Below are 27603 nucleotides of genomic sequence, written 5' to 3'. Positions count from 1 at the left end.
TCAGGAAAACAATTTATTGAAGCAGAAAATCAAATGAAAACAAACAGATACAAATCCCCTCGGCCCCTCATTGATGTCCCCAGCTCGTGTATCCTAAGAGCCCTCTGTGCCAGCAGTGACACCCTTAATGTCATTCACTGCCACGCTGCTGTGCACAACACAAGGCAGACCAAGCTGAGACGGGCAGCGGCCACTAGGCGGACCGGCGAGTCAAGGCAAGGAGTGAAGGTGGGTGGGCAGCAGGTGGCTGGGGGCTCAGGTCTTGACCGTGGGGTGAGTCCTCGCTTTGCTTTGCCCATCGGTCCTTGGCACATGCCAGCCCTCTGGATGTCACATGCACTGTATGCCCGTTGCATGCTGGCAATCACTAGGGGGGAGCGCGGCCTGCCAATGGAGTGCCCAGCACCTCGCTCGATCCTGTAGCTCCTCAAGTCCTCAAGTGACAGGACACAGGCAAGACAGCTGGCGGTGCCACCCAGAGGTCCTTCGCTATCGGTGCTGCAGGAAGTTCTGCAGAGAGGTGGGCAGCTGAAGCTGTGGGATAAGGTGCAGCCGTGCCCGTCCCAGGCTCTGGCGGATCTTCAGTCTGCACATCTGGAGCAGGGAGGACGGGGTCACTGCAGGACAAACCAGGAGAGGACGGTCAGACGGAGGTGGTGGACGCCGAGGGTCTGACGGACAAACGAGCGACGCCGGCCGCCTACCTTCATGCATCAACAAGAAGCCCTCCATCACGCTGCTGGGGGCAGCCACCTCCGCGGCCCTCTTGAGGTCCACGTTTCTGGCGTTGACGTCGGCCCCGAAGTCCAGCAGCAGTTGGGCCATCTCGAGGCTGCTGTGCTGGGCCGCGGCGTGAAGTGGCGTGTCGAGGAATCGGCCCTTCTGAATGTCGGCACCTGTCAAAGACAAAAGGCACATGGGGACAGGTGAGCCATCGTCATCATCGTCAGAGTGAAGTCCAAACGAAGAAGAGCAACAGGGACCTCCACTAAGGGACAGCAGGCCACCTGCGCAAGGGGACTCGTGTGATGACTCATGTGGCACAGAAGCAGCAGCAGCGGGCTCATTGAGGGGGCCAGCGGACCGCCAAGACCTGAGTGAGGAGGACCTCCTTTACTTCTGTCAGAAACGGTAAGATTTACGTGTCAAAGTCTCAGACCCTTTGAGCCTAAAGAGTGTGCGCTGGCAGACGGGGGGCACGTGCAGCGGCACACTGGGGTGCCACGGTGGTCTGCTGCTCCTTTTAATGTAGAGCATTAGAACAAGATGGCCGAGTCTGACGAGGAAGGCCAGATAGGTAACGATAAATGAGACGATTCGCCTGTGGCGTGGCATCCGTGCCCTGCAAACTACAGAAGGACCCAAGTGCCCACCTGTAGCCAGAGTGGCCCGCACTTCCCTGCCGATGTCCCCTTCTTGGCACTGCCGGAGTTAAGGGTCACACCGTGGACATCCAGACGTGCCCAGCATTCACTCGTTCGTCCTGGCACACCCACAGGTACAGCGTGCCCACTCACCTCCATTTCAGCTCTCACCTCCATCAAGTAGCTTGCTGGCACAGTGCAGGTGCTGGAAGACGCAGGCCAGGTAGAGCGGCGTCCCCAAGTGAGGAATCTCGAGGTCGGCATCTGCGCCCCACGACAGCAGGGCATCCACGCAGTCCGTCTTCCCTGGAAGACAAAATGCAAAGAGGACTGAAGAAGAAGCACGAAAGGCGCCATATCTATGACCCCCACATCCTGTGCGCCAGCCTCTGTCAAAAAGAAGGCCACCTGGGATACGCGGAGCCTCACAGTCCAGCGTTAGTTTGTGAAAGGCGCTATATATTGGATCGCATCACACCACTGGCTGGTGACTAATCGTTTGGGGTCACAAACTGGTCACCTAATAGAGGCTGGCATTAGGGTGGGGTGAAAACATCGGCTACAGTCCCACCAGGATTTGAGGGGTCAGTCTGGTCAGCCTGAATGAACCCACAGAGTGGCAGAGCAATTCAAATGAGACCCCCGTGCCTTTGACGCCAGGGGTTAAGACTTTGCTCCATGCACTGGGCTTGGCTCATGTTGTGCCCCCATTGGGTGGGCTGCAGGAGGGGCTCTGAAGGTCTTTATAACAGGAGAGAGCTCCCTCTACAGGCCGTGCAGAAAGTCCTAGCCAGGCTCCATGGACTGGGCATACCCCAGGCCAGTACCCACCTTTGCCCCTACCAGTTCCCCTAGAAAGTCGGCATCGTGAACAAGCCCAAGCAACTGGCACATTCATGAGATGCCGTTGATCGTTGATGGCACTCTCTGCCTGACGGTGTCTCTTCAGTGGTGTGCTAATGCCCCATGTCACACAATGTCACTTCCCATCTCTGTATGTCCTGCTGCCTGCCTGCCTGCTGCAACAGGTCTATGCAATTTGCAACACAATTTGAAATACATCCCATAATCGGTCCGATTACCTCCATTAAACCCTTCCTTTAATCCTTGAGACCCCCCCAATTACGTAGTCTCTGGACTTTTCAGCCTCGGCCTTCTTATAGCAGCAAGGAACAGGAAGAGGAGGAGGAGGAGGAGGAGGAAGAGTGACTGCGCCCCCTGCAGGCCAACAATGCCAGGCAAAACTGGAGGAAACTGCCAGTGCCAGGGGAGGCGCAATAACCAGAGACGGTAAAAGGCATTATGCCCCCAATTACTTGTGGTGTCCTCACCCGCCACTCCTGCAGCCACCATTCCAAAATCCCCACAGCACTCACTCGCGCCACTTCTCAGTGCCAGCAAGCCATCCACCACACCGGCACGGCCCACTCAACATCTCACTCACACTCACCCCGGTGACCTCAACGCTGGCAGAACTCACCCTTCCTAGTGGCCTCATGTAGCGGTGAAGGCTGGCACATGTCACACAGTACACTGGCACCGTAGTCCAGGAGCAGCTCGACACAAGCGGCACTTCCCTGAGAACAGGCGTTGAAGAGCGGGGTTATGCCATCGATTGTGCCAGCATTCACCTGTGGAGGAAAGTAAGTTCATGGGTGTGTCCTGTGCCATTTGTGCCAACCTGCCCTTAGGCAGAACTCCTTGGCAAAACAGAACATGCCCACTTACATTGGCACCAGCCTCCAGCAGGGCACGAGCACACGCAACATGGCCTCCCAGGCAGGCTTCGTGCAGAGGGGTGACATGGTCGATTGTCAGGATGTTCACGGAGTAGCCCTTCAACAAGAACAACAAGAGAAAATTGAAAAGAGACCCCCAGCGAGGGGGCACTACAACAGGACTGAGCAGGGGTCTTGGCCCACACTGGGTGCCAGCTGGATACAGCTGTTTGGAGCAGAGCAAGGAGACCATTTTGTACAAAATTTGCAAGACGTGAAATGCCAGTCTCTTACCTGAGAGAGCAGCGTCTTGAGGGACAGCAGGCGCCCCTGACTGGCAGCTTCATGCAGAGGTGAGCGGTCCGCCCAGGAGCCTGTCAACAGAAGGCATCGTTCTTACAGTCTCTGCCATGTCATCTGAGCTCATGCCCTCATGCCACCTCTGGTGCCTCCTCCGTCGCCCTGCCTTAATCTGGTCATATGCTTCACAAGCCACCCTGGGTGCCAGGTGGCACGCACTGAGCCAGTGGCTGACTGAGCATCACTCAAACTGAGACTGGGTATGAGTGGCATACAAGGAGCTGGGCCACACTCACATGATGTCTTAAGTCACAGTGACTCAAGAATGGCACACACTGGCATCATTTGCTCAGAGTGAAAAGTCACAGCAGGTCAGGAGTGGCACACACTGACCTGACAACTGAGCAAGACAAGGCTGACATCAAATTTCACTGAGTGGCATTCCAAAGTGAGCTGGCAGCCAGGTACATATCTGTCATTCTTACACACCTGAGTTGATGTCCAGGATGACCCCTGCAGCATTCCAGACGTTGGCACCTTCACCCATCTATAAGACGGATAATAAAGGGACACAGCTGTCACTGGGGTGCCAGCCACGGGAAATGGCAGCACTTCACACTTTACTGGCTGGCTAAAGGCTAAGGGCACACAGGCTCAAGACTCAAAGGCAAAGCCCAAACACTACGCCTGGCACTAAGCAGGGCACTTCCACTGGGCAGGGGTAGAAGACAAGGATGCTGTTGTCACTGACCCACTGTGCACTTGACAGCAAAACCAGTCCAACTCACAACACCTGGCAAAGGGTACCCTGGCATAGACCAGCAATGACTGGTGAGAGCAGGCAACATGGAGCCACAAGAAGGGAATCCTGAAAATAGCTCATGGCATTCATGGTAACTCTCGATGGGCACGTTCGTGGAAAATAGGATGGCACCTTGGAGAACGCAGTCAGTGTCAGTGGCAATGGCTGCACCAGTGACAAAAGCCCATGTGAAAATGACTTCATGATGATGTCATTGTCACAATGCTAAACTACATTAATGCCAAAGCAAAGAACTGCGATGCCAAAACGGTCCTTCGTCGCTTTAGCTGCTCCAGAGCTGGCACTGCTTTCATGGCCTGTAGCGCTCAGTTGAAACAGGCCACCTGTTGAACAAGTTGCTTTTGAGGCTACGGTGAGCTGAATGGCACAGAAGGGGTGGCACGTTGCTCAGTAAGCATGTCACTGGACTGCCAGCTGGCACCTGAAGACGTGTGGGTGGTGACTGTGGAGCTAGTGCACCAGTGCCCACCTCCTCCAGTTAGTGAGCAGCTGGCACACTGAAAGCGAAAATCAGTCCAAGAGCTGCGAGGATATGCCAGTTTTATTGGTGACACACACGGCTGGTTAGATTGCCTTGAGGACGCACACTGGCATCATGTGTGTTGTTCTTTTCTTTAGTCAGGCTGGCATGTGACTGAGGATTCAGCAGAGTGGTTTAATAAACAAGAAGATGGTTTTCGTCGACATGAAATTTGGCATTCGGCGTGGAGCAGCACGGGTGGTCCTGCCACTAATTCAAGCCGAGCCGATGCCCATTACACCCTTGACCTCGATTAAGTGATGGCGAGAGGCAAAGGAGTTCTGGAAAGATCCAGGATTATGAAGGTTGAGGACACCCGAAGGAGCTGAAGTCACAAGGACCTGCCATTAAGCATGTTACTGTGGCAACCTGCCCTTCCTGTTACCTAGCAACCAGCACTCCAAGCACTTTGAGGAATGGACTGAGCAACGTTTGTAATCACATTCTCACTGGCACAGTGGGCATTGAACTACCTAAACAACCACAACTCCTCCTTCTTGTGTTCACACAGAGCCACAACACACACCTGGCAGCTCCGTGAAGGGTCTGCGTGTGGTGAGCTGACACAACATGGCAGGCAGGCACATGTGGGGCTGGCACAGCACCTGCTGGCAGGGACTAAATGTCTTTCTGGGCCAATGGCACAAGTTTCTGCCTTAATGTTTTAAAGAAACAAAACTCTGAGTTTCAGGGCGAATTCAGCTGGCAGCTGACTTGGGCCGGAGATGGCGAGCAGGGCACACACCTTTGAAACTGGCAGGCAAGCCACCCATCTATCAGCCTTGAGCTGGGCCCTCTTTGGGTTTGCCTTTGTTTCTCCCTGTGATCGTCCCTTCCTTTTGTTTTTGGCCTTCACCCTCCTTGATACCAGCCTGTTTCTGTCCCTTCCATGCCCGCCTTGTCTTTTTTTTTTGTTTGTTTCTCTTTCCTGTGACTTTCTAATTTCTGTCGCAGTCCTTCTGCCCTGAGCAGTCAAGTGGAGTTCTTCTCAGCTCTGGTGCCATGGCAGGCAAGAAGGCGACCAGCCTGGAGAGTGAGGGGATTGAATGAAATATGGCGCCTTTAAACATGGCACTAGAGATGGCCTGGCATGATCCGTGAGACTTGCTTAACTTCCTTAAGTTCAGACACTTGGTGGGCACATTTCCACATGACGCTGCTGTGCCACCTTGTACTTCCAGGGCACCTTCTAGCGTCTATGCCAAGGCTGCCTCCCTGTGCCTGCTTCCTCTTCCTCTCTGGTGACATCTCCTCTAACTTGACAGCAGGGTATCTCAAGGTGTGGGCCGGGGCGAGGGGGGCATGATTGTGACTGTTGACACCAGACTGGAGTCGGCAGGCAGTGGCACCAAAGTCAAGGCACAGCTATCTAGGTGGCCTAAACAGTTGTCACGGGTGTCTGTGTGCCATCCCTGTGCTCGAGATGCCACCTGCATTCTTTACTCTCTGACCTCTCGCAGCTGCCACCTTTACAGCCCCCCCTTGTCGGCCCATCTCTGCAGCAGTTTGATTTTTCATTTGGCTCTGCAGTATTTCTTGTCACCTTGAGCTTGAGTTGGTGGCACCCTGGTAGTGGACGGGCGAGACTCCAGTCTGCTGTCCTTCTAAGCTGAAATTTCATGGTGACTCATGTGCGATGCTGCTTCAGATGGGTAGGATTCTGTTCATGTGGGTATAAAGAGGGCACAATGCCCCAAAACCCTGGGCAGCTGCCCACTTCATGCTGCATATCTGTGCAGACTGGGAGCCAAGAGCGCTGACTGCTGAGCCACCAGGCCTCCTCAGCCGAGTTTGAACCTCCTGAGTGAAACCTGAAGGAAGTATGAGCTGCTCCTGCCAACTGCCAAGTGCCACCTGCCCGCCCTAATGCCAGAAATCAGGGGGGTGCACCTATTCGAGCCCCCATAGTCACCCTCTGATCTGGCGTGGCACTAACCTGAACAAGTTAATGCCACGGGGCAGTACACACGACACGGCAGAGGACATACCCAGGTCTCCGTCTCCCCACGGCACGTCCAGCCAGTCCCAGCGGCCAGAAGCAAACGTCATTTCCTGCAAATTTAGAAAAGCAAGCCAGTCAAGTCGAGGGGCCGTCAGCCGAAGCCACCGTATGCCAGCGGTCTGATCTGACGTATGGTGCCACCTGAGGCTCGTGGCCCTGGACAGGCCTCTGCACTTCTGTCAGGAGAAGTCACCCCCCATACCAAAGCCCCCTTGGCCCTGGGCCTTTGCCTTTGCCCGCCTGGCTGCCTGGCACACGTGAAGCACTGACCTTGACTGGTGAGGAGGCCCCAGCACAGCCTGCGCTTGGAGGGGCTGTCGGGCGCCCACTCGGCGCTCCTCTTCCTGGCTGTTTGTGCAGATGGCGGCTCCTGCATGGCGCCCGTGCTCAGAGGAGGGCGGGGGAGGGGGCCGCGTCTATTTGTAAATCTGCTTAGCCTGGCGCTTGGCGTTAACCTGTTGTGGGCAGCGGCCGGCAGACTCCCAGCAGGGCGCAGCTGACTCGATGGCCTCTCCTGTCGTGTCACTCAGAGCACAAACAAGGAATGCGCTGGCACCAGGGGTCACTGTGCAACCAGATCACGCATGACCGAAGGCTATGACCAGCAGAGCGTGTGCCATGGACTCCCGGACTCACAGCCTCCCAACAGGGTGGCCATCAACGCCTTCAAAACTGCAGCCAGAGCAGCCTGACAAGAGGGGACATGCGGGCAGCGGTGACAGGCTGAAGATAAAGTGGGGTACGTGGTCACTGGGTTTCTTGTTACAGTGCAAGTGACACAAGTGCAGCCAGAATGTCACTGGGCAGGGCTGGGCAACCAGTGGGCACTATGCTGTGCACGGCAGTGCAGTCTCTGGGCCATCCTAATGCAGACCAGTAGAAAACAGTGATGCCCGCCAGCCACTGGCACTTCTGCTGGCTGTCATTAAGGCTCTTTCTCGGGCCCCCCCCCCAGCACCCCCACACCACTCGCTGCAGGCCTTCACTTGGTCTTCAGGTGGTTTACTAAGGACTCCGAGGCGTGTGACATTCAGCCAGGACTGGCATCGTCACCTGGCTCGCCTCAAAACAACTGCAAACATCCCAGACAAAGTGGGCTCCACCAGCCAAGGGCACTGGCACTGCCATCTGTTCATAACTCACAGACACAAAGGGGACGAGACTTACTGGACAGGCCACCTAACAGCGGCCTATTGGTCCTCGTGCCAGCCACTACCTGACTGTCTGTGCCAGGATGGCATCAGAGATGCCACAGGACTCATCTCATGAGTGTCACTTGTGAAGCGGTCGTTTTGGGGGATGGCATCTCACCCGAGACCCCTTCACCGCCGAGGACCCCACGTGACCAGGCGCTGGCGCCACACTTACTGTGACCTTCGGTGACTCCGTAGAACTCGGCGGCTATGCGGGCAGCCTCTTTACGGTTGCCCTTCACGATGTAGTAGTGGCTCAGGATGGCCAGGCTGATTTTCACAAAGAGCTTGAAGCAGAAGAGCGCGAAAATGGTCAGGTAGACGTTGGAGAGCTGGGCGGCGAAAGGCCGCTGCTCCTCGGCCTCCGCCATCGCCGCCTCTGTGCTGGGCGTGCTGACAGCAGGATATGCCACGACGGTTACATCCGGCGACAGCTGCACCCGACGCGCCCCCGCCTGCCCGGCGCCGGCCTGCCGCCGTGGCCCTGGATGTCGGCCTCATGTGGGGAGAGCAGAAGGAGTCGGACAGGCACACTTGGAATAAAGGGGCTTCTGGAGCCACCGGACCCTCGTCACCGACCTGAGCAGCAGCTGGACAAGATGGTGGGTACTGCCGAAATGTTAGAGAGAAGTGGGCACACCTAATGGGTTACGTATGGTGGCTTAACTGTCAGCTCCTCGATTGCTGGGCAGTTAATGACAACCCCCGATATGACAAGTGGTCAGCTGGCACTCGGTCCTAGTGGACCCCAAGGATGTCCCCGACACACCTGTGTTTTGTGTCGGTGGCACTGCGGTGCTGTGGGGGGTCACAGAGCCATCCACCTCATCTCCCCGATTTGAGAGACCCTCAGTGAAGGACGCACCCCGCTGTTCATCTCCCTGCTTAGTGGGCCAACTGCAGACCCGGGTTCAAGGATGGGTGGCGTTCTGCCTCAGTGCTTCTCTCAGGGTGCAACACAATGACTCCCATGGAAAGTCACGGTGACATTTTTGTGTGAAACATTTACTGAGATAATTAGAAGAGGAACCTTCCAGACTGGGCAGCACGGTGGCGCAGTGGTGGCGCTGCCACCTCACAGTAAGGAGATACCTGGGTTCGCTTCCTGGGCCCTCCCTGTCTGCGTGGGTTTCCTCCCACAGTCCAAAGACATGCAGGTCAGGTGGATTGGCGATCCTAAATTGTCCCGTGTGTGCCCTGCGGTGGGCTGGCGCCCTGCTCGGGGTTTGTTTCCTGCCTTGTGTCCTGTGCTTACTGGGATTGGCTCCAGCAGACCCCCGTGACCCTGTGTTAGGATATAGCGGGTTGGACAATGACTGACTGACTGACCTTCCATATTTCTTTTCTTCCCACAGTCCATGAAATGGGAAAGGACGCCCGCGTGGTGTTTGCCAACCGGGCCTGTTAACGGCGCTTTCCTGCCATCTCCTGGCCACTCTGTGTATTGGTCTCCGTCTCATTCTTTTCTCACACTTTGCTCCCAATCTCAAAGAGGTTCCCCTAAATTTGAGACGCCCTTAATCCAAGCCCGAAGCGCTCGGCGCACCTTAAGTGACCAGTCGTGAAAGCCCGTAAGGCGCATTGTTTGGAACTCAGCGTCTTGCACAGGCAGTGCCATCCCATTAATAAAGGTGATTGGGCCCACAGGCCAGCTCTCCTCATAAATGAATGGAAGAACACGCATCAGGCGAGGGGCTGCTACCGGGGAGTCAGCCTGGCTTTAGATGGAGGAACTCGTGTGCCACCAATATGCCCAAATGTTATGAGGAGGAAACAATAGCTGATGGCAAAACTACTGAGCTGGACTTTCAAAGAACCAGAAGAGGGAGTTGGGGTTAAAAATATTTAATGTCACAACTCTCACCAGGAAAAGTGAGGGGCATGCACTGGTACAGCACATTGGCGCACCCACCACACAACGACACAGCTCGGTATCCTGGCTGGCAACCCCCCCCGGGCAGACACGCGGTCCAGTCCCACCCTCCAAAAGTGACCCGCTATCTTCTGCAGCCAGGTGTTAGGTGGGCCTGGTCCAGTCGCTCGGTCCTCAGCAATGAGCCGGATCCCCCTCGGGTAGTCGTGCCACGTGGCTGTAGTGCCACCATGGCCCTGGATCTCGGCCTCATGTTGGGAGAGCAGAAGGAGTCGGACAGGCACGCTTGGAATAAAGGAGCTTCTGGAGCCACCGGACCCTCGTCTCCGACCTGAGCAGCAGCTGGACAAGATGGTGGGTACTGCCCGATTTCCTAAACTTGAACCCAAATGTTAGTGAGAAGTGGGCACACCGAATGGGTTACGTATGGTGGCTTAGCTGTCAGCTCCGCGGTTACTGGGCAGTTAATGACAACCCCCGATATGACAAGTGGTCAGCTGGCACTCGGTCCTAGTGGGCCCCAAGGACGTCCCCGTCCAATGCAGGTCATGTGCCTCATTCGTGAGCAACACAAAGTCACACCAGCGGCGCCCAAGGACTCTCCAACGAGACACACATGAAGGAGTCCAGTCTTCATCTCAGGTCACTGCAGAGTGTCCAGGTCTCTCGAGCAGGAAGCACCAGGACTCTAAAGACTTGGACCTTCGTCCTCTCCAGTGACCCCATGACCCCCCCCCATGCCCTCTCGATCCGCCTACTGACTTCATAGGAAGAGTCACATGAATGTCACTACTGAGGTCAGTAAACCTCTCGATGCCGAGGTCGACACTCTCCGTGAAGACGGAATGCCCAGGAGGCCATTAGAGGCCTGGCTGTTGGTTTTTATCAGGACACTCGACTCCTCGCTCACAGCCTCCATTGACTCGTTGTCAGGTCTGACGTGACAAGCCTTTCACTCCTGGACGTAGAGGTTTCCTGCCATTCTTCTGTGCGGACCCCCTCAAGCTCTGTCCCCCAGAGATGTTTGAGGACATTCCCAGACGTGACCCGAAGTCACTTGCCTTCACTTTGCTCAGTCCAGAGCAGGGTGACATTTAGGGTGCGTCCATACTTCAGCTGGCCCTCCACCCTGGGTCCCTGCCTAATCTTATAGTCCCAGCAGCTGGAATGGCATTGCACAGGGTACGAGTGGTGCCTGGGGGTCTCCAGACATGGCACTAACATTGGCTTCGTCAGACCAGAGAATCTTGGGAGTCCTTTAAGGGCCTTTTCGCCAAACTGTAATTGGACTTTCGAGAGCTATTAAGTGTGTGGCCACCCTGCCATAAAGCCCGGATCTGTGGAGTGCTGTGGTGGTGGTGGTGGTGGGTGTTCTTCTAGAAGTTTCTTCTTTTCATTTCCACACAGGTTGTCTTTGTTCGTTTCTCTTACCGTGATGCCTCGGTTTGTCCAGCCAGCTCTAGGAAGAGCTCCTCCTGAGAACTATGGAGGCCACTGTGCTCTTGGGAATCTTCGATGCTACACACATTTTTGGTGGCCTTCCCTCCTGTCCCTAAGCTCTGCAATCAATTCCTGGGACCTCGTGGCCTGGTGTTTGCTCACCTGTGGACCTTTTCTGATCAGTCCAGCCGACTGAACTCCAAAACATCTCGGCGATGCCCAGTGGAGCAGGATGCACGTGAGCCACATCTCAAGGCTCTATGGGATGTTTCACTTTCAATACATTTGACAAAGCTTCTAAAATGCTATTTTCCGTTGTCATTATGGGGTATCAGACCCCCGTGACCCTGTAGTTAGGATACAGTGGCTTAGATAATGGATGGACGGGTGGATTATGGGGTATGGTGTGTTGCTTGATGAGGGAAACACTGAATGTCTGTGATTTTAGCACAAGGCTGCAGCAGAACACAACGTGAAGAAAGTGAAGGGTCTAAAGACTTTCAGAAGCCACTGTAGGTGCCCACAGCATTGCCATTCCCTAATACTTTGCCACCTTCTGGTCTGACTTTATAACAGTTTGAGCCGACATGTTGGTAACACAGGCTGGCCGTGTAGCTCGGCCCTCAATGGCCTGTCAGCTGGATGACTCTGTAGAGATGGTGCCGTGCTGAACATGAACGTGGGAAGGTCAGCCTTATCCCACAGTGGGAACCTCATTCATTTGAACTGTGAACTGAAGAGAACTGAACAAACACCAAGGCAATGAAGAGAGAAACACGATGTTACCCACAGTGGGCGCCCACTGTACATGCAATATACGCGCAGATGTCATCCACTCCTTCTTTTTGATTGAACCCATTAGCACACCTTGCCAGTTCGACTCGGTGAAGCCAGCGAACGGCCACGGCCACGGCCACGAGCACCGAGGGCTGGAGATCTGATATTGGAGGAGATGCGCGAGTCCAGCCGCTTCCACCCCGAGACGCCAGATGGCGCTGTGGCGCACTGACGACTCATCGGAAGTCCGGTCGTACTCGCGGTGCGCCTGTCGTTGACTCCGCTTCCCGTGTCCGGTGCGGTTCGTACGTCGTCAGCAGTCAACATTGTGTGGACGTGATTGTTGTCGTCTTCTTTTTTTATTTTGTTTCTTTTTGGATCGTTTCAATTTTGCTGCAATGAATACAGTCCTGTCCCGAGCAAATTCGCTCTTTGCCTTTTCCCTCAGTGTCATGGCATTTCTGACTTTTGGATGTTTTATTACCACCGCCTTCAAAGACAGAAGCGTCCCGGTCAACATTCACGTCTCCCGGGTCATGCTGTAAGTATCGCCGCACGATACGGGGTGCTGTGTGTCGGAGAGCCCACGGGGTAGCAGCAGCGGGATGTGCGCCGTTACTGAAGCGCTTGAACTGATCTGCGAATGAATGGCCGATCACAAAGCAGGCTTTTTACCGCCGCGTAATGTGAGCCCCCCTTTGCTTTACGGGTCTACCGCGCCGAATAAACACCCGTTAGGGCAGCGTTGCCCGCCGTTATCATGGCCCACGTGGTGAGTGGCCGTTGGCTACACGTCGCCCAATGGCAGAGCCGCACGTCTCTCGAAGCCGCGCCGCACATCCCATGCGCCTCGGGTTTAGTGGGCAAGGACTGGCGCGCGCGCGGCGCGGCTCGGCTCGGTCACTAACGCCGTCCGTCCATCCATCCTCCGATCGGACAAACCATCGGTCTATGCCAGGGTCTTAAACCGCATGGATCTCCGGACAAAGCGCCCCTTCTGCCTCTGACACACGTTTGAGATGAAGGCTGCGCGCGGTCGGGGTGCTCGGCCCTTATTGTGGCGAACGTTGCCGTCTCTCGAGGTGTCCTGTGGCGGTCTGCTGTTTGTCACACAGCTAACGCAGCGTTTACAGTCACGTATTTGACTCCGTTCGTGACAATCGTATGTTGATGAGCGAAAAATTCACAATGGCACCGATGTGTTTATGTGGCTGTAGGAGTGGAGAAGAAAACGAGCGCCGGGCTAAGAGGCTCCAGTCCAGCACCCCAAGCCTGTAGGCCGCACTCCCTGTGTGCATGAAAATGAAGGAATTCATATTTGCATTTTTAAAAAGTTTATTGCATGAATGCACTCGAGTGACTGGCTGGACTGGTCCTGCAACACAGACAAATTAAAGAACAAAAGGCAGAGCTGACTCTTGGGGGGGCTGCGTGCCCACTTGGTTTCCAGTTGAGTTTTGTGGGAAAGATTTGAGATGATCTGACCCCCTAAGAAGTTGACGTTCCCCTTGAGGATTAATAAAGTGTCTGTCTGTCTGTCTACCTGCCTAGCCTTCAGAGAATTCCTGCAGAGGCCTCCGAGGATGTATTCGTCTCTAAATAAAAATGGATATAAACTCTGTACAGTTTAAAAGACGCCAGCTGTGGGGCGAAGTGATGTGAGCTCCGTGATCAAAGGGGAGATGACAACAGCGTCGTACTTACGAGATTTAATCGTAGGCAAGAAATTGTTACCTACAAAGAAATAATCCGTTCTTGAGTAGAAGGAATGTGCGCTTGACTTTAGGGTTAGAAATCTCCAGGGGTCTGATAAGCTGCAGTCAGTGCAGACGTCGTCACCCCTGTGGCAGGAGACCCCAGCAAGGTCTGGAATTAAAACACAATTAAAGTCCCCAGCCATTCTGATGTTCTGAGTGTTCACATTGGGGTTGGATGACGTGGCTACGTGTGCTGTATTGTGTTCGTCCTTCACGTTTATTTATTTAGCACTTCAAAAACGACACCAGGGCTGACCAATGTGGCGTACAATAAAACCCAACGCATGTGAGACACACGATGACCAAAAGGGTAAAAGACACAGAAACACGTAAGAAATTCATAACACGCTCGTGCATCTTGTGACGGCCGGTGACGTCACTTCAAGAGAGGACCACCCAGTCGACCGAAGACAAGGCCGAGTGCTGCCCGTCCTCTCGGTGACACCCCAACACCGAGGACTTCGAGCAGAGAAACCCGCCTGGGGGGCCTTTGTACCAAAAGCAGTAGATCTGTATAGCGCCTTTCTTTTTAGTCCTCCTGCTGTTTATGTGAGAGGAGTTTGTTGGTCAGAATGTAATCTGTCTGTCCACCCGCCTGCCTGCCTGCCCGTCTGGGTCACAGGTGATGCCATGAAGTAGTAAACTAAGAGGAAGCAGAAGGAGACGAGCTGAGCAGTGAAGGTGCAGTCGACACGCAGACAGACAGACAGACAGACAGACAGACACAGAGCTCAGCGCCGTGACACGTCTCAGGTGACAGCTGTGCTCACTCGAGGTCCTCGTCCCTTACTGTGCTGTGCAGGGTGCATTGCTGGAGGGGCCAGTCTGGTCCTGAGCTCAACATGACATTGGCACCATTGTTTGTGTTTGTAGGGCTGAGCAGAGGCAGCCTTGTGGGGTCCCGTCCTGGGGGTCCACAGTGGCGGCAGGTTTTTCTTCCAGCCAGTCTGCCATTGCGTTTGGCCTGCGCAGTATTTCTTGATGAGCCGTGTTGTGCTTTCGTTCACTTCGGTCACTTTGGAGGTTTTCTGAGGTCGTGGTCCCCGTGTTTGGTGATTTGTACCTTCGGCTTTCTCGTTAATTTTAAACTGTGTTGGCACAGAAGCCTCAGTTTAAACGGCAGCACGCGAGCTGCAGGTCATTTGCACCTCCGCCGGCTGAGAAAACGTTAAACAGTTTAAACAGTTAAAGCTAAAATCGGCCATTAAGAGTCGGAACAAGCGAGTGAACTCAAAAATGGAGTTAAAGCAAAACCCTGCAGCCCTCCAGGACCAGAGCCGAGTGCCCAGGGTGGCATATTAGAAGTTCGCCAAATAAAACCCATTTCTCGTCGTGTGAAGTTGAAGTTTAGAGGAGAATACAAACGCTCGTCACGAACTGGTCGCTCGCCACAGTCGACGCTCGCTGATATTTCAGGCATACGGCACTGGCGGTGGGCTGTTGTCTGCCATCTTGAGCTGTTGTTTCAGTGCCACTCTTAATAAACGTCTTCATGTTTGTACAGTAGTGTTGGCAAGAAGACTGTTGAGCCCTGTCGGTGGTGTCTGGCAGCCAGAGCAGGATTTGAGTTTGCTTTCCATCGCCTCACCACCTTCACGCCTGCTGCTTTTTGTGTTGTACGATATGCGGCTGTGGGCGACAGGTGGCGCAGCGTGTGGCTCTCGCGCTCCTTAGACTGGCACACCCTGTCGTGGCGTTCATTAAAGGACAAGTTTGCCATTTCAATTTTTTTTTTTCCTCAGTCGTCACAGGAAGTCGTCGTCTTAAGTGAAGTTTTTATTTTCTTAGGAGTTTTAAGAAATAAAGTTCAGAGTGAGGTCTGCTAGGAGGCGCTGCAGACATGAAATATTTACACAACCCCGGCCTCCCGCGTTTCTGAGCTGTGCCTACGACAGAAGGAGGGCACTGGCGATGGTAAGCGTCGTGGGCAGAGCTGGCGCAGATGGAGGAGAACTGCTGTCACACGCGTCACCGCTCCTCTCTTAGTGACGGACGGTTTTCTCCCACACCCTCAGACTCATGGGAGTTGGTGAATTGGCAGATCCGATTGGGTGGGCGTCAGTCTTGAGACCCGCGCCAAGGCCAGCAGTGGCTGAGTGAGCTGACGGGTCTGGCCGACCGAACACACAACACGGAGTCCGCACTCGAGTCCCATGGCAGGTCATTAAAGTAACGAGACGCGCCGAGCGGCGCAGGCCTGGGCTCCACTGCTGTGCGCAAATCGGACGTTCATTTTTATTACGTCGACGCTTATGATGGGCAGCGCGTCATCTTTAAAAGCTGGGTGACGAGCAGGTGGCAGAATCCCTAACCCTGAAGGCCTTTTCGTGTTTGCACTGAAGCCTCGCTGACGCCATTTTAAGAAGTTGCCTTTCATTTTGAGTCCCTCCTCTGAACGGCTTCATTCCTTTGGGACGAGTTTCCATTAAAAGGAGAGGACAGGAATGGCTGCTGCCTTTCTCCAAACTGAGTGCCTGCGTCATGTAAGCCTGTAGTGTGTGTGTGTTTGTGTGTTCATTTTTAGTCTTCCATCACTTCACTTGCTCGTGTTGCCTGTCTCTTTGTCTTTGACATCTTGTAGCGCACTTTGTGCTCCATTCTCGGTGTCAGATGGTGGTGGTGGACGTGTGATCTTCACGCTGGATTTTCTAGATGATCTGAAATCCCATCCGTGTCTGACCTCTCAAATAAAACCTTAAACTCCACTGCGTTTGGGGAAGCCAAGGAAATGGACGCAAATGTTTAGCAGCTTCCAGGGAACAACTTGGCACTTCCAGTTAAACTGGGTTACAGACTGGTTCAGATAAACCAGTAGGGACAGTTGATGCACTCCCATTTAAGTCTGTTTTCTTGATATTTCCTTTTCTGTCAATGCTTTCTTTTGCATTTGTGTTAAGAATGGCAACTAGATGATTTTGTGTAGTGTTTCAATTCATTTGGCAGTACTGTTGACGTTTGTAAATGTTTTTGGTCTGTTTGTGTAGATGTTTGCACTCGTAGCGGTCTCGGTACATAACGACGATTGGACGACGTCACAGCCATGTGTGTATGCCCCTCTGCCATGCACCTCGACACGCTACACATCAAATGAAACCTCAGAGTCTCGTCTTTCCGATGATATAATTATAATATATTTTGACACACAACAACCACAGCACTGACACAGAAGCCTTTTTTACAGAGAAGTAAATACTTTTTAAGAGCTGACTGTGCCTACCTTTGAAGACCCCCTGCAAGTCAAACATCAATATTTCCGAGCAATATTGATCTCATTCTGTCCGTAAGGCTCCAGGGAATATAATCCAGTAAAACGATTTGGTCCAAAACACACGATAGATCCTCAAAGGGACAAAAACTCCAGAAAACGTTTTTTAACTCGAGACTAGCTACGTCATTTTTTTTCATTTCTATTGATCATATCAGATGTAATTTGTTTCTGTCGGCGATAACCCTGCTAAAGCATGTTACACGGAAGTGTTAGCTTCTGATTGACACCTGAGTTGGCCAATTACGAGGGGCCTGGGGGGTGACTGGCAACTCATATAGCCAACGAGTGTCACAGACAGCTGAACGATGACGCACAACTCCAAACTCTGGTAGAATCTACCAGTTTGATTGGACGCTGTGAGTGTCACTCCAAACTTACATCCAATGAGCAGCTGAGCACGCTGATATGTAACTTGCCATGCTAACTTGTAAACAAAACGATCGGAGCTGCGCAAAGCTGGCATTTGTGCCAGTCTGCAGACTTGGTGTGTGGTTGTTTATTGTGATTTCACCAAGTTTTTTCGCATTTTAAATATGGAAATAGTACAGATAAACGTGAATACACTCTCGATTAAATAATAGAGGCCTGTACGCGGCGTGACAGAGATCAATCGGACCAGGTGACGTCTAATGGCAGAGAGCGACATGTGACACGCCCTTGTGCTTTCTGCATGCTAACGATTGCTACAATCAGTGGCACGTGGAAAAACGCTGAGCTGTGTTGTAACAGTTTGTAACAAAATGTATATAGTTTGTGTGCATTTTATTAAAAAAAAAAAGTAAAGTATAATATATATATATATATATATATATATATATATATATATATATATATATATATTTTTGGCCCATAAGCCTTGTTTTGACTATTTTTACATTAAAATGTGTATTTTGTATTGTTTTTATTATGGAATATGAATTTCCATAACTAATAGAGTGACACTGTGTGTAGACAGAGATTCCTTTAGGTGTAAGCTTTCAGTTGAGCCCTCATTGATATCTGTGGCTTGAAGCGTTCAAACGTTATTACACAAAATGTGGATAAACCAGAGGTCCTCTAAAAGCCCCTGGACATGCCACATAAAAACTGGTGTAAAATGTCACTTGTACAGGTATTCTTTTCAAATTTGAAATGTGAGTAGTCAACAAGTTATTCTGTTGGTACATCGTGTGTTTCTGTCCCCACCGACCTACTGTAGCTATAGAGGCCTTCATTTTCACAAAAAAACTTAGGCGAGAACAAAACAATTCGTTTTTTCTGGGAGTTCTAATGTGCATAACTTTTGATCAGTCACACCTACAGTGATTCTGACTACTAAGGGTGAAACTAGAGAATGTGACCTTTACAAAGAGACCAGACATGTGTTTATACTCCAGATAGTTCAATAACAGCAATGATTCTAATTTGGAGAGGTTGAATTACAAGCGATTTAGCAAAAATGACCCCGCTTGATAAGGGGCTAATGGTGGGTTGAAATTGTATTGTCTTGAGTTGGTATTGTCTTGTATCCCATGTTTTTGCACCGAACCAAAGTCAGTCCTGGTGTGTTTCACATGCGAGCAGTAAAGTAATGAAGTGAAGTGAAGACCGCGCGCCTTTTATTCTTCGATGCACTTTGTGGAAACGCGTTTTTCTGTGAAGTTTGACCTGTCTGGGCTACCGTAGCGTCGCCTGTAACCAGGAAGTCTTTTTTAAATACGCGCCTTCCGCCAAGAGAAACAGCCGCCAGAGGAAGACGTGGAGAGGAGAAAACGCGTGGCGGCGCCTGCTGTGTAAGCGGACACGTAGAAGAGCGAGTGTGCCTTCATTTGATATCGAGGACTCGGGCGGCGAAAGGTGCGATTCCCTTTTGTTTCTCCTGTTGTTTTCCTCGTGATTGTTCAGTGCGTGAGATTATTTGTGTTGTGGAACATTCGAGTTTGCAGACTCAAATGTTAATTTGATTAGAATGCTAAATGTCGTCTGGGGGTGCAGGGACAGCAACTTGCAGCTCGCTTTATCCCCGCCAAACAGTCTCCGACACCAGGACGTGAAAGTGGCGCAGAGCTACAGGCACCCGGGGGTCCATTTTAACACCAAACTGGCGTGGCGCTGCATAACAAAGGCCAGAGCAGCCTGCACTTGCTATGGAGACTCGGGTCTCTTGATGCGAGTTCTAGGGGTGGTGGTCTGCGCTGTGGTCTTCTGGGGAAGCAACTTGAGCTCAAAAGAAGCGCAATGTCTGAATAAACTTATCAGGAAAGCCTGCAACATCACAGGACGAACACTGGAAGCTGTGGTAGAAAAGAGGATGGTGGCACAGATGGATGCTGTCATGAAAAAACCCCACCGGGAGGCGCTCTCTTGGAGTACCTTCAGCCGCAGGCCCCTTCCACCACGGTGTGCTAAGAAGCGCCTTTGGGGGTCCTTTACATTTGTTTATTTGACTGACACCTTTATCCACGATGACTTACAGCAGTTATGATTCAGTTGGTTTCATTTCATTTTGGTTTTTCCAGTTGGAGTGCAGGCAGGTCGGGTGACGTCCTCCTGGACAGACAGTGGCTGTTGCACTTTTGTGCCCAGTGCTGTCAGGCACATAGACATATAGAGGTAGACGCCACATTCACTGTGTGTGCCAGTCGACACGATACGTCAGCGCGTCCGCCATATTGCGTGAGGCAAAAGTGCCATTTAAACAAATAGAGGTGGACGTGGAAACCGCGTTTTCTGAGGAAAAAACAATAACGTTTAAAACAGCATCATTTACATACAACAGATTTTGGCGAATCGTTTACATGCAATTATTTATGTCCATTTATACACTAATAATTATTTTTATTAAGTAATTCCTCCCATATAAGTAACATTTCTTGGACTGCCTTCTTCCATCTCTGACGTATTTCTAGACTTTGTCCTGTTCTTACCTAACACAGTACTGAAGTATCAGTTAATGCCCAAGTCACCTGACGTACAGATTACTGTAATGCTATTCTATCTGGCATCCCACAAAAACGTATCCATCGCTTACAACTTCTGCTGCCAGGATAACAACCTGCTGTTGTAAATCCACTGAACACATCACACCGCTGCTCTCTCGACTTCACCTGCTCCCTGTTCACTACTGAATACGACACACAATCCCGCTCTGAACATTTAAAGCTCTCCTCCAGACTGACACTCGCTCCTCTCGCTCACTCAGATCCTCAGGTCTGCAGCTCGACTTTCTGTGCCACACGTCAGACTCGGTGCTATGGGAGTCGAGCGTCTCTCCTGGTGCTCCTCAACTCCTGAATTCTCTTCCCTCTCATATCCGTCAGCTCGATTCAATAACACAGTTTAAAACTGTCCTCAAAACTTCTCTTTTCAAACTGGCATTCCAATTGTGAATTTACCACTGTTGTTGCCAATTATTTTTGTTTTTTGCTAATTATTGCTTTTTGATTTCTATATTATAAAGATTATAAAACGGGATTTTCTAATGGTCAGATATAACCAAAACAATTGTTCAGCCTCACCTATGAAATGTGGTTTGGAGCGTCCAGTGGTTTGTACAACACCAAGCAGCACATGTGTGAGGCATCTTCATCATCACTTCACTCCTCAGCAGTGCCACTCGCAATATGGCGCTGACGTGCGATGCTGCTGGTCATGCGCCGTCTAGTAATTCTGTGTCTATGGTCAGGCATTTCAGTGCTTCCTCCCTGGACACTCGTTACCTTTATTTTGAAATAACACTGATTTGTTATATTTGTTATTTCATTTTATTTACATATTGGCTGCATTATTTGTCCTGTGAGTCCTTATCCTTGTTTCTGTGTTTACGTGTGAATTTCCCTGTGGTTTATACAATCGACGTGTAGACGTGCAGAGCTGATGAACCGCGCATGTCATAAATACTCCGAGTAAACCTGATTACTTAAAAGACCTGGTGCAGGGTATGTGACAGAGAGGAGAGGTGAGGGGCGCCATGTAGGCTTTTGATTTGCACTGTACAGAGAGCCCCGTCTGATATCCATTTATTCTTGTTTGCAGTTTTGTTTGAATTCTGAGACCGTTTAATTCATGTGTCTTACGCAGCTTTAGAAGAAAATGAATAATCAACGTAGGACTTGGCATTTGTTGACCTCCAAGTCTAAAAATTGATATTTAGAATTGCTCAAATGTGATGGACAGTCGATGAATGGAAAGGCTGGCTTATTACACCGCAGTAGTCTAGGGCTAAGTTTTGGAAACACTTGGCGTATTTACACGCGCTTCAATGATCTGATTTATTATTCATAGAAACCTGATTTCTGAAATGCCAAGTAAACCCTTAATAGAAACGTGAAGTTATTGGCCTCTGATACGCCTGGTTAACTGAGGTGGACTTCTTCACAAATAACCTGATTACGTGGCCCTGTGAACCCTCAGGCGATGGCATGATTGCATCTCCTGGCTGAAATAATTGGTCTCAATATTTCAGAGATCTCTAAATTTATGTGCTGAACTTGGCAATGAAATGTCAGGGTGACGTGTGCTGCGTAGTCCAGTCGCTTTTTAAAGTAATGAGTAGCCTAACGTATATCTTACTGAAGTATAAATGTCTGCGTTACTGTTACTCCCGCAGTACTGGGCGTGAGGCACGTGAAGCACACGCAGCCTTCTGCTGGCCTTTGCAGGGCTCAGTCACACAGCCAAGTAGAAGAGCGTGGGAGGCACGTAGTCCGCTAACAGAAACGTGTGATTCAGGTGTCCAGTTAGACCAAATAAAACACAAGAAGCTGATGACGGGCATCGTCTTCACGGCTGCTGATGATGATGATGATGACGACGATGACGATGCACAGCTTATTGAAGTTGGAATGTTCTGCCAAAGGAGACGTCCTACTTGTGCATGTGAATGTGGAGCATTAAGATCTCCCTGATCTCTTATTTGCCTTAACCTGATTATGTGCGTTCTTTTAGAATCTTCTTCATCTTTTGTCATAAGGCCAAAGAGAATGTTTGATGAGTGAAATTTTAAAAATCTATTTAATGAAAGTTTAATGTTGTTTCTTTTCTTTTTCTCTCTGACAGAAAAAATGTTGACGACTTCACTGGACCAAGGGAGAGAAGCGACTTGGGTTTTGTCACCTTTGACATCACAGCTGATATCCTTTAAATTCTACCCTTTTGAAAGTGTGTGTTTTTAGCCCAGGGGATGGGTAACTAAAGTCACATGTGAAAAGTGAGAATGGAGCCCGTTGAGCAGGTGGAGTTATTGGGGAGGAAGATGAAGCAAAAGTGTCACTGTGTGAGCCAAACTTTAAAACCGACAGCTACGTCACCCTTTGGTAACTTTCAGGCGGAGAGGTGACGTGTTACTGCAACGTGTACCCTGTGTTGGCAAATGTTTGGCTGCTGTTTGCACACTTATTGACCCCAATGCCTTCCTGTTCCTTGTTGGGGACGTGTGGTGCAAATGGCATCAAGATAGCAAAGTGTAGAAGTAAGCCAAGGCTTGAGGAGGGCGAGGGTTTGATGAACAATTAGTGCGAGGAAACAGGAAGTGCAGCTTTGGTCAGTTTTGAGCCTGAGAGAGTCGGCTGTGTGCCACCAGAAGTTGGTGAGCTGCGGCTGTCTGCTTTGTTGGCACACATGGGGCAAGTACTCTGAATTTACACACTTTCTCTTAACTCTTCATACATCTCAATCCCATATTTGACTGGAATGTCAAGCAGCTTTTCCTGTATTTATCAGCTGAATATGCAACTAAAAACAATGTAAGTTTTATTTCTTCTATGTATTATTAATATTATTATTTACTTGTTTTTTTTTGTACGATAGTTAAAACAAAGTCCGTCTACTCAGATGTGTCCCGAATGCAGATTTCTGTGAAACTGAGAAATAATAAAATATATATACACAGTGCTTCTGTCCTACACTCTTTAATTTAATAAATCACCCCAAGCTGTTTGTTTCCTTTGTCTCTTGCAGGCGCTGAATCAGGTGGTCCTTTGGGACAAAATCATTTTACGAGGAGAAAACACAAATCTTTCTTTAAAGGATATGAAGTCAAAATATTTCTTTTTTGATGACGGCAGTGGACTGCGGTAAGGACAAGTCCTTGTGGTGTGACTTGAGGGACATGGGAGGACGTGACGAAGTCTGTTTATGCATGGGTGGCATCGTGGGGGCTTTACTGCAGCATTTCGGCTCTTCTCTTACTCACTGAGCCCGTCTTTGTTGCAATTCCTCATTTATGTTGCTGCCTTTTGGTTTCTTGCCATAGTTGAGAATAAAATGGGCGCGCTTTGCTGTTAAAGTCTTCTAGTTATTGTAGTTTTCATTGTTTGCCTATAAACGGATTACAGCACTCTGTGAATACAATATTGAGTTAAACTGAATACATAAAATTGACATTGAATTCTGCAGCTTAATGTTAAAGACTTTTCTAAAATGTTTGAGTCCTAAAGTATCCTTTTGCCAGCAGACCCCAAATTAACAGCAGAGCATTGAGTGGCACTGGCTGGTATGGCTGCGGCTCACCTGTCGTAGGTGGGCTTGAGGGCCTCGCCACAAGTCCTTCACGTTTATCAGCCTAACGCATGCCGAGTCAGCGCCGTATGCCGCACGGTGTTTTAGACATCATCCTGAAACTCGAACTTTTTAGACTTCTCACCCAAAACTCATTTCATATTCAATGACCACCGATGGTCTTAATTAAATTTCCCCACAGTGTCTTTATGGGCTGTGAAGGAACAAACTCCCCAAATGCAGTAGAAAATCCTTTAAGTTAATGCTGGATGAAAACTGACCCGAAAGATGTGGCTGGGTCGATATTTCTGTGAAAGATGGGAATGACATTCCTAAAGAAATTGGATATCCGAAGTTATCACGAGATCTGCTGCGTCATACTCTCTAAGATGAAGGATCCAAAAAAAATGAAAGCGTATATTTTTATATTGGGCAGCATGCCCAGTGGGAGGTGAGCGGACTTCAGTCCTCTGACCCCTGCACTTTATGGTCTTCCTTTCCTACTCCCTGACTCTCTGACCTTCTCACTGGACTGTCATGGAAAAATAAAAACAGCAAATGTTTAAGGACTCGGCCTCTCCTCATTTATATTTTGTATGCTCTTTATTTATTAATAGATCTAAATTTAGTTTGTTTATTTATTCATGTATTTGTAAAGCACTTTCACCTTCATCCTTTGTATGCTAATGTGCTTTGTTGTTATTAGGGCTGTCAAATTAGCCAGTAAATATTCCAATATTTGAAGAGGTTAAGATAACAATTCTGGATGTTGCATGTGCTTTTTTATTATTATGATAACGGCTGCGGCTGTGAAAAATAGCAAAGAACAAATACCAACGGCAAAAAAAAATGAAATCCTACTCTGGGAATTCTTACATCAAGACAAGACAATACAAGACCATTTATTGTTGTAGAGCCCACAATCACACACATGTGCCGCAATGGGCTTTAACGGGCGCTGCCTGTCTGCCTCTTGACAGCTCGCCTGCCCGCCAGCCATGACTCTCTAAGAAGACGAGGCATCTGCTCCGCCATATTTCCTTCAGACTGGTAGTGACGGCTCGTTGCCCGAGTCCTCCATAACGGAAACCACAGAAAGGAGCTGAAATCCTTTTGTGCGTCTGCAAATCATAAAGCACTGCTAACAATGCTGCTTCAGTCACATTGTACCGCTTGGCAAACGTCCTGCACTACAAACACATCGTGACGTGTCTTGGTGCTGCAAGGACGGCTGTGACAGATGGGCAGGGTGAGGGCTGGTGCCTTCGTACCAAACGGGCAGAGTGGTGAGAGTAGCGAGCAGACACGATGAGGTGGGCAGGCTTGTTTTCTTTTTCTGGACGTATCCCATGGGCAGCAGCGTCGCACCATTCAGAGAAAAACAAGAGAAACGAGACTTGAGGACACGGAAGAAGCGTTTGGAACAAGTGCTGTTTGTGAATTTCAACTTGGGATTAATAAAGTGTCTGTCTGTCTATCACCTTTCACTCTACCGTGTTTCCCCGAAAATAAGACCCACTCCAAAATGAAGCCCCAGTCAAGATCGTCAGCTGAAAAGTAAGGCGCCTAAGGCCAGGTTTATACTTCACGAGATGCGACGCGTGTGCCCAAAATATCCGAGGACGCCTTGCCAGGATATCTCTGAAAAAAGATGTTTAATGATCACACCCATCAGTTGGGGAAGTGCCCAACCAGCAGCATCGGTGCAACGCAGAAACAAATTCCCTGGATGGGGCATCGGCTCCTGGCAAGGTGAACACACGCACACACACACACTGGCGTCATTGTAGCTTCACCAAACCCAAACCCTAACCCTAATGTCTTTGAATGGAAAACTGAGCCCACTATGGAAACATGCAAACTCCAGGCAGGGAACACAAGGGACGTGACTCCCTGAGAGACGGCAGCGCTGCCGCTCTGCCACCGTGCCACCCCAAATGTGTAGCTAGCCTGGAGGAAACCCACGCAGACACGGGGAGAACATGCAAACTCCACGCAGGGAGGACCCGGGAAGCGAACCCAGGGCTCCTTACTGCGAGGCAGCAGCGCTACCACTGCGCCACCGTGCTGCCCTCATGAAGGTGATATCGAGTATAAATCTAAATGTGCAGAGAGCTGGAATGTCGTAAATGTCATGCGTTCTGCTGTCAGGTCAGGAGGAATCCTTAGAAGCGCATAGCGACTTAACAGCTGGCTTGGTTTTAAGATGACGTTTACGACTGTCTGCTTTAATGATAAAGTGAACTACAAAGTTTTCACTTTAATCACAAAATAGACATTTTCATTATGTCCTTATTTGGTTTTCTCTGTGGCTCAAATAAAATAAAAGACGGCACAGAAGACGGTAGGCGAGACTTTTAAAACGTGTCGTGTCATTACTTTGGGGAATATGCGACTCTTGAATATAAAAGCACCCCGAATGCGTTTGTATGTCGCCATTTGGCTTCACCACATCGAACTGTTCATCAAACGCACAACAATCCTGGAGGGTCCTAAAAGGAAATTCAGGGTTTGAATGTGGAGAGTTACGATGATAATCCAGAAGACGATGACGTGACTGTGTTGGGATGTAAATGTAGATTATTCTTATATAGATTATATATCGGACATCCGCTGAAATAAGCCCTAGTGCATCTTTTGGAGCAAAAATTAATACAAGACCCTGTGTTATTTTTGGGGAAACGCAGCATCTGTCTGTCTGTCTGCACGCACACCCACAGATCAGAGTGGGGTTTACGATGCGTTTTACTGATGAAGACGATCAGCTGACCACTCTGAATGTAAAGCACAAAGGCAGATCAGTAAAGCGCGCAGCGCGTCTGGACTGACGTGATGCCAGCTGTAGCTGAGGCGCCCTCTTAGAAGGGGCACCCACCAGTGGGCGGTTACAGCGGCTGAGTAACGTGGCTCGTGAGACTTGGCGTCGGCCCCCGGGCCCCAGTTTTCTAGCTCTCCCTCTTCCTTTGACGTAGTCGTTTATTTCTGACGAAGTCTCCTTTTTTAAGAATTTGTGTTGCTCTGCTTAATGTCGGTGACGGCGACTGACTGTCTTTTTTTTTTTTTTTTTTTCATCAGGGGTAACAAGAACATCACGCTAACGCTCTCATGGAATGTTGTGCCAAACGCCGGAATCCTACCTCTCGTCACAGGCTCAGGGCGCATGTCTGTCCCGTTTCCAGACTCTTACGAGATGTCAAAAAACTATTAAATTCTGGACTTGCAGGTTTGGCCAACTTTTACAGTTTGGAGATCAGAGGCGATGCACCATAGAAACTGAGAAACAGAGGCCTACTTTTTATACGTAAACTCCAAATGTTGGGAAGGAAAAAATGAACCCGCAGTCTAATTTAGAAGAATCCCGCTTTGCTTCCTTATGGTGCTGACGTCCTCGACTTGGGAGGCGCTGTGAAGTGACGGTTGTACCTACCGCTTATCATGAATAAATGATTGTACGAGAGCGACTGACCGTCTTTATGCAGCACTCGGCCCCTCCGACTGTAAAGTGAGACCCACGGGGGGCCCCTTAGTAAACGTGCTGCACCTCCTGCTGGTGTCCACCTGACCGATGAGTGCCCCGCTGGCGCTAATTAAAACCAAGCAGCCAACGGGTCTTGTGAACAGAGCCGTCGATGCCATCCCTGTCTGTGTGCAAAGTCACCGCCGTCCCAAGCTTTGGTGAAGCGATGTCAGTGTGAAGTGTAATCCAGCTGGTAGGGTCAGGCGCAGGTGGTGCAGCAGTGCAGGGTCCTCTGACATGTGGCACGGCGATACCAGCTGGAGTTCAGGAATTGGCTGAGCAGCCCTCTGTATCCCCATCCGTCCTCGGGCACAGGGCAATGCTGTCACCGCGCCAGAGCCGTTTGATCGCTGCTTTGTCCGTCACACGTGTGTTGGATGTTTTGGCTCACATCTCGTTCTCGTCCCTGTTCACATTCGACCCACCTAACTTGTAAGGACTGAGGGTGAACATCGACCTGTTGGCCAAACGACTTCATTTGGAAAAGCGAGGGTCTCGCGTGCAGTGGTGGCTCGTAACGTCATTTCTGTTCTGCTCGAAACTCGTGGAAGATTTCAGTCACTGTGACTGGCAT

The 27603-nt window shown here is 50.4% G+C and overlaps 2 protein-coding genes across 3 annotated transcripts; one reads left to right on the top strand and one right to left on the bottom strand.

Annotated features, from left to right (window-relative positions):
* asb5b (ankyrin repeat and SOCS box containing 5b) lies at window positions 1-8354 on the bottom strand. Of its 2 annotated transcripts, none has more exons than XM_039750066.1 (7): window positions 8096-8354; window positions 3377-3456; window positions 3093-3200; window positions 2845-2995; window positions 1536-1670; window positions 705-896; window positions 1-617 (listed from the first exon to the last, which is right to left on the bottom strand). In XM_039750066.1, the coding sequence occupies exons 1-7, from the start codon at window positions 8289-8291 to the stop codon at window positions 490-492; spliced, it is 990 nt and encodes a 329-aa protein (XP_039606000.1). In that variant the 5' UTR covers window positions 8292-8354; the 3' UTR covers window positions 1-489. The 2 variants fall into 2 exon arrangements, with proteins under 2 accessions (XP_039606000.1, XP_039606001.1); XM_039750067.1 differs by lacking the exon at window positions 8096-8354 and adding an exon at window positions 6998-7308.
* A 3918-nt stretch (window positions 8355-12272) lies between these two features.
* On the top strand, window positions 12273-26969 carry spcs3 (signal peptidase complex subunit 3). The gene is made up of 5 exons (XM_039750068.1): window positions 12273-12551; window positions 22073-22146; window positions 22682-22758; window positions 22973-23088; window positions 26588-26969. Exons 1-5 carry the CDS (start codon window positions 12409-12411, stop codon window positions 26718-26720), a joined length of 543 nt encoding a protein of 180 aa, XP_039606002.1. The 5' UTR covers window positions 12273-12408; the 3' UTR covers window positions 26721-26969.
* The last annotated feature ends 634 nt before the right edge of the window (window positions 26970-27603 follow it).

The sequence above is a fragment of the Polypterus senegalus genome, chromosome 4 (assembly GCF_016835505.1).
Source record: "Polypterus senegalus isolate Bchr_013 chromosome 4, ASM1683550v1, whole genome shotgun sequence".
In the NCBI taxonomy this organism is placed as follows: domain Eukaryota; kingdom Metazoa; phylum Chordata; class Cladistia; order Polypteriformes; family Polypteridae; genus Polypterus; species Polypterus senegalus.
The sequence above is the reverse complement of the archived record's forward strand: the minus strand, read 5'-3'. Positions and strand labels throughout refer to the sequence as shown.

Bases quoted from the DNA above. Each gene is read 5' to 3' on its own strand.
- asb5b (XM_039750066.1), bottom strand. From the start codon at position 8,291: ATGGCGGAGGCCGAGGAGCAGCGGCCTTTCGCCGCCCAGCTCTCCAAC. The intron at 3,457-8,095 runs GTAAGTGTGGCG...TTCTGTTGACAG, and splicing joins CGGAGTCACCGAAGGTCACA to GCTCCTGGGCGGACCGCTCA. The intron at 2,996-3,092 runs GTAAGTGGGCAT...TTTCCTCCACAG, and splicing joins TGCTGGAGGCTGGTGCCAAT to GTGAATGCTGGCACAATCGA.
- spcs3 (XM_039750068.1), top strand. From the start codon at position 12,409: ATGAATACAGTCCTGTCCCGAGCAAATTCGCTCTTTGCCTTTTCCCTC. The intron at 12,552-22,072 runs GTAAGTATCGCC...TCTCTCTGACAG, and splicing joins CACGTCTCCCGGGTCATGCT to AAAAAATGTTGACGACTTCA. The intron at 22,759-22,972 runs GTAAGTTTTATT...TGTCTCTTGCAG, and splicing joins AATATGCAACTAAAAACAAT to GCGCTGAATCAGGTGGTCCT.